The sequence below is a fragment of the Triticum aestivum genome, chromosome 6A, assembly GCF_018294505.1.
Source record: "Triticum aestivum cultivar Chinese Spring chromosome 6A, IWGSC CS RefSeq v2.1, whole genome shotgun sequence".
NCBI classification, from domain to species: domain Eukaryota; kingdom Viridiplantae; phylum Streptophyta; class Magnoliopsida; order Poales; family Poaceae; genus Triticum; species Triticum aestivum.
The window spans coordinates 573,644,698-573,651,251 of NC_057809.1; the positions used below are offsets into that span (position 1 = coordinate 573,644,698).

Here is a 6,554-nt window from a genome sequence, read left to right on the forward strand (position 1 = left end):
TGTTCTAGCTTTAACCAAACGGTAGAATAATATTGTTTCTGTGGATCGTGCCGAGGTTTTGGTGGTTTCTACTGAAGGTCCTTGGTTCCTTACTAGGTCATGTATATTGGTCGTGACCTCACTTGTATGTTAGGTTTAGTTCGTGTGTTCTGTGATGTTGCTGAAATAGGGTATTTGGTAGATTTATACCAGATCATGTAAGTTGGTTCTGGCCTCATTCGGTGTGAATTTAAATTGAACAAGCCGCTCTCTTAAACAACACTGCGACACTAAGTTCACTTTGCTCTTGTCTTGTTATGTAATAAGTGTTCTCAGTTGGTATCAAATGCGGTACCCTGTTCACCCTGCTTCTGTTATGTTACAAGTGTTTTGAATTAAGTCCATAAATGATTGTTGTCCAGTGCACACAGTAGCACTGCAAAATGCAAGTGTGCTGGTTATTTTTTGAAAACTCTACATCTTATTTCTAGCATCTTATACATGTAAAAAGAGAGTTAGAAAATGTGAATTAAGTGTAACCATGAGCTTTGTTTGTTCTTGTACTCTTTGTATGTTCCTGGTCGCCACCACCGACTGCGAGCGGGGGTCTCGGTCCTCTCCCTCGTCGTCCTTGGCGGCGGCATCGCGGCTTGGCGCCATCGCCGTGCCCTGCATCAATGTCACGATCAGCTTCACGGATCGCCGTCTTCACGGTACGCACGTACACATTTCTGAAATCCACAGTCAACCGTTTGGTGTACGCGCTGACTACTGAATCATGAGACATGCGTGTGGTTGTGCTTGTGCAGAGGTTGGTCGAAGAGGGCTGGAGTTCATGTCGTTCCTGCTGTCCCTGTTCGTGTTCCTCTTCGGCACCTCCTGGTTCATCTTCGACCTCATCCTGGTGAGATTTCCATCCAACCCTCCCTGTCCCCATGGTGCTCTTTCTAGTTAGTACTCGTCCGAGAGAGTTGCTTGGAGTAACTATACTCAAGATGCAGTCGCAGTAGGATTAGTTGCTTGGAGTATTTAACAAGACCGAACAAGATTTAACAATATTTCTTAGTAAAGCTGAGTAGAGTATATATTCTAAACATGCAAGCATAAATATTCTCGGCATAAGTACATGATTAGGAGTATCATGCTTCTGAATATCTCCAAGCTGGATATTTCCATTAAACATGTTTCTGAATACCTCCCATATATATTTCCGTTAGTCTGCTTAGTGCATCATTAAGATTATAAGCATCATTTTCATTGAATCCTGGCTACATATTTGTGTGTACTCAAGTTGAAAATGGGACTTGGAATAATATGCAAGTTTCATCTTTTCTATTGCAGTGAGTGGGTCGGTTATGCACTGGCAGCATCCTTGCTACTAGCGGTGGGCGCGATGGTTCGGGCCAAGCAGAGAAAGATAGGTGAGATATGCTCAGAGGTGATCATCGACAAGTCCTCGGACAAGATGACGATGGAGAGTATAGTGGAGGCACATCACATCATGAAGAAGGTGCACGAGTACGTCAAGACGACGAACGTCGTGATCCTCAGGCTATGGTCCATTATTCTAGCCCGGCCACCAAAGGTATATATCATTGCACACTAGTCTTGATCATTGACCATCCTTTGTGTAATGTTGGGGTACCGTCCATCACATATGGTTCTGGACTATAATGTTTTGTGTACTGTTCATTGTCCTGATCATTGTTTCAGTTAAATTCAGTCCAAATTTAGTCCAAACACAGTCCAGATATTGTTTTGGTTTCCTTGTACTCCAAATTCATTCCAAACACAGTCCAGGAGTATAAACAAGTTTACAGATTCAGTCCAATTTCACTTGTGCAGGAAATTCACCTGTGCGGCGGCGGCGGGGAAGGAGCAGCACCGGCAGCCCTGACAGAGGAAGCCATGTTGCCGTTTTGTTTGTTCCCAGCCTTGACTATGGTTGTCCAGCGAGTCCGGCATGTCGTCATTTTCTTGTAAAGCAGTATTGTATCACACTTGTAGAGCTCGTTACACATGTAGATCTTGTAAAGTACTGTATTACACATGGTCAAATGTATTGGCAACGTGATCTGGTTGCTCTTATTTGAAGTATCATGTGTGCTTTTGTCTGCCAAGTTAAATACTAGTTGAAATATGAAGAATATGAGCCTGATAGATGGGACTCACTTACCAGACCCAAACCTGGACCCATCTGACTGGTGGACCCATTGAATAAAAAAAGGAAATTATAATTATTTAGACGAAAAGGCCAAGGCCCAATAATAAAAAAGGCTGCAATATTGGGCCAGACCCATGAAGTCGACCAAAAATTGACAGAAAAAATATAGAAAGGCTGAATTAATGGGCTAGGCCCATGTAGAAAACTGAATTGGACCGGGCTGAATCTTGTGCGACATCAGCTTGCCACGCTGGATGCTTACGTGGCCTGGGGAGGTTGCTAGTGACCAAAACGCCATAGTGGACATATTTTGGTCGTAAACGTCTTCGACCATTCTAGAAGAAAGGTCGCTATAGTCAGTTTATGACCGCCAGCTTTTGACCTTCTGTTTTTGGTCACAAAAAGGTCGCAAATGGAAATTTGTGACCTTTCAGTGACCAATAGTGGTGGTCACAAGTTGACATATTTCTTGTAGTGATGTGTCAGCCCTATAGAAGAAACACCAACAACACACTTGTGCAAGGACAACCCTTTCTCTACTTCGGCCGTTTGGAATTGGGTCCAAAGATAGACAGGAGAACTTTTTTTAAACGGAGGCAAAAGATTTGCCTCATATATTAAATGAGGAGGAGAAGGAGTTTGTTACAACATAGTGCCAATAAACGGCATGGCAATTACTCTCGCAATAAGAAAGACCCTAATTTTTTTGCCCCGGCTTTAACCCAAAGGTTAGACTCTTCGATCACATTGTTTAGCAAAACATGCGGAGGGGCACTCTTGTGTCTAAACACCCTTGCATTACGCTCATTCCAGATCACCCATGAAACCAACATGGTTATCGAAGCCTTTGCTTTTTCGGTTGGCGGTGCCCTCGGCGCTCAAACTCGCCCACCATTCCTTGATGGAGTCGTACAAGTGCCAGCGACAGGAGAACTCATTCCATAGGTCACCATGCATGCATGATTCCTTGTGGAGTGGTGGAACATAGAATGACATGCTTTCGCAGGCATCACAAACGATGTGGTGGAATCCATGGAAGGAGAGAAATTGGTGCATCTTCAACGGAGCTCGTATGGCTTGCATCGACGAGAAGCACACCACTTCCTCGAAGCGACTCATTCATTCACTCACATCTTTTTAGTTTGGCTGCCGAGGTCAACACAACATAGGACGACTGTTCCTTCTCACAGCGCCAGAACTCCCAAGTCAATATTTAACACTTCTAGTACCACCCGTTTACATGAGCCAGAAGCAAACCCCGGGAAACCGGATTAGTAAACGGCCAGTTGGAGCCGTGTGTAGGTGTAAACATACGTACGGCGCCGGCGATCACGCGGCACACATACAGCAACCGAGCCGCAACCGCGCGCACCGAAGCGCTGCTAGGTGCTAGCTGACCGGCCAACCACGTGAGCGTGCGCGTGTACGTCGTCGGTCGTGCGCGCGTGTGATGGCGCCGTGTGATCTGCCGGCCGGCCGGGCTTGTCCCGGCAGGAACCGCCGTTGCCAGCGGCGAACCTGTAGAGGAAGTTCAGTTCGGCGGGCTGGGATCCCACTACAACACAGTTAAGGAAAGAAGTGTATATACCCCCCTTAACTTTCCCATTCGGGCCACATCACCCCCTCAACTCAAAAACCGGTTATTTAATCCCCCAAACTTTGCAATACCGGACAAAACACCCCCTAGCGCCCTGATTAGTGGTTTTTGATGGTGGTTTTGCTGATGTCTCAACGAGGTGAAGAGGAAAAGCATCACTGCATTGGCAGTTCATTGAACACTTCTTGTGCGTTCAGGCTAGCGTCCGCGTAAATTTTTTGATCGGTGCCCTCGCTAGCTAGCTACTTAGTGCAATCAACAAATCTATGTAGTAGCTAAATGCTTACACGCTCCGCCAGCTAGCTGCTTACGCGTAAGGTGACCTCACCTGCAAACTAACAATGGCGGATTGGTGGTGAAGGACCGTGGCGGGCAGCCAGGCACCTTGCCTACCCTGACATGCAAGAAACTGATGCCTTTGTGGACCTGCTAGTGTATTGACCGTGCAACCTTTGTGGCAATGTCGCTTCTCGTCGCCGTGGCGCACCACTACCAGCCCTCTCGCTCTAGGTCAGGCTACCGCCAGCAGCGTCGATGTGTCCGACCTCCACACGTCCAACACCAGGAACTCATGCGGGCATAGCAATCTCCCGTGCACCAAGTGCGGCGGCGAGGGCATGCTCATCGCGGTCTCCCGTGTGCTGAGCGACGGCTTCAAGGGCGTGCTCATGGCGGTCTCCCATGCGCCGAGCGACTGCTTCAAGGGCGTGCGTGGCGGCCTCCCGCGTCGAGCGACGATGGCAATGGCGGCGAGGGCTGGGCTAGTGCCGGCCACTCGTGTGCCGAGGGACAGGCGGACGGCGGCGACGCCGAAGCTCGTGGTAGCCTCCAGTGTGCCAAGTGGCAGCGGTGAGGGCGAGGCTCATGGCGGCCTCTTATGCGCCAGGCGGCGGCGGCGAGGGTAAGGCTCACGGTGGCCTCCCGTGCGTGCAGCGAGGATGAGTCACGTGGTAGCCTCCAGTGCGCCAAGCGGCGACGACTAGGGCTCCGCACTAGCACTCTCAATGTTCGAGGCACTCAGAGCAGGGGCTCCCATACGGCCATACGCATGCTTGGCGAGTAGTTGGCTTACATTGACATGGGTGGCAGTATATAAGTCAACCAACGAAACTAGGTCACTGTGCCAGGTCAGCCGAAACCATCCTCAAAACCAGCTTGAAAGTCTCCCGGGGATGCTTTATCTGGTATTGCAAAGTTTAGGGGATTAAGTAATCGGTTTTTGAGTTGAGGGGGTGATGTAACCCAAACCTGAAAGTTCAGGGGGGTATATATACTTCTTTCCACAGTTAAGTATTAAAGGCATTTTCTACAAGGCGTTTTGAAAAATGCCTTAGATTGTGTTCCTTAGAGGCATTCCTGAAAAGTGCCTTCAAATGTCCCTAGTTTCCTAGGCAATCACAGAGAGTGCCTCCGATTAGGCATTCTGAAAGTCGCCTTCCGTCAGGTCTTGCACCACGCCTCACTACATGCACGCAATATATAACTCTACTTCCTATAGTCAACCATATTAGCAGGGTACAGCTTGGTGGCAAATTGATTTACGAGTTATGCAGAGGTTGCCAGTTCGATCCACGGGGCTGTTGTATTATCGGTTCGTTGAGATATAGATTTTTTTACTTCGTCAGAGCCGCTGCATACCAATTTGTTTTGTCCCATACTGCTTAGCGAGAAGAAATTTAGGCTGTTTAAAAGGGGAGCCCTCTGATAACCTGTGTGGAAGATCTCATATAGATGACCTAAAAGACCCTGTGTTCCTACGTTAGGAGATTTTGCGACGGGGCAGTGATATAATTAATAAATACGAGGAGGTAGGTGGCCCAGCAGTGAAATACACACGAGAATCCAGTGTGACTGCTCTACTGTACAACGTGGAGGCGTTCTGACCTTTCCCTCGTGATAACAAAGAACCTGAAATCTAAATAGACTCGTCCCGATCGACGCCGCGCGGTGTCCAGGTGTCCCCTGGTCGGGAGGTGGGGCCGCGCCGCTCAGACCAGCGTGTGGACCAGTCGCCTGGTCCGATTTGCGCCGCGCCCGCGAGATAAATCGTCCGTGGGACCCACATGTCATCGAGGATTAGGCAGTTCTCCAGCGTTTTAGCCGTCGTGCGTAGTGGGCGGCGGTTTCGAATTTCGTGCCATTACCCCGTCCACCCCCACCTCTCGCCGCCCATTCCTCCACTTTTCCCCTTTGCTTTCGCCGTTGGTTGGTGCTCGGAGGCGGTTCCAAATCCGCTGGGTTGTGGTCGACGGCGGGGCGCGCCGCGAGGGTCGTCGTCCGCGGCGGCTCTGGTACTGCTCCTACACGCGCTCCTCGTCTTCGTCCCTGCTTGTTTCTCCACTCACCCGTCCTCCTTTTTCCGATGAGGTCGCTCATTTTCCGGTGAGGTCGCGGTCGTTGTCAGGGAGGTCGAGGTAGAGGTCGCGGTCGCGGTCGGGGTTAGGGAGGTCGAACTCATTTTCCGGCGAGGTTGAGGTCACCCCAGCGGACTACTTCGTTTGGGAAACCGCCGGATTGGCAGGGATGGGTTAGGGTTGTGCTCATCCTGTCGTTTTTGAGTTGCAGTAGGGGGTGAGCTCGTGCATATGGTTCAGGGAGGATGAGTGGTTCGCGGCGATAGTGCCTCTTTTGTGGATTGAAGCCTCGCGGTGGATCTGGTGTTTTTGATGAGTGTTTTCCCCCGCGGTGTGCAACTCTGTCGCCCCTTGCGTGCAAATTAGGAGCAGCAGTAGACAATTTTTGAGATAATATAGCCAATCTGCCAGCCTTCTGGTGGTTCTCGTGGGTCATGTGTTTTTCTCCTCTTGTTTGTAA

The 6,554-nt window shown here is 49.5% G+C and overlaps 1 protein-coding gene across 1 annotated transcript; it reads left to right on the forward strand.

Moving 5' to 3' along the window:
- Positions 1-1,324: 1,324 nt before the first annotated feature.
- On the forward strand, positions 1,325-2,076 carry LOC123131083 (uncharacterized). The gene is made up of 2 exons (XM_044550847.1): positions 1,325-1,564; positions 1,825-2,076. Exons 1-2 carry the CDS (start codon positions 1,373-1,375, stop codon positions 1,960-1,962), a joined length of 330 nt encoding a protein of 109 aa, XP_044406782.1. The 5' UTR covers positions 1,325-1,372; the 3' UTR covers positions 1,963-2,076.
- The last annotated feature ends 4,478 nt before the right edge of the window (positions 2,077-6,554 follow it).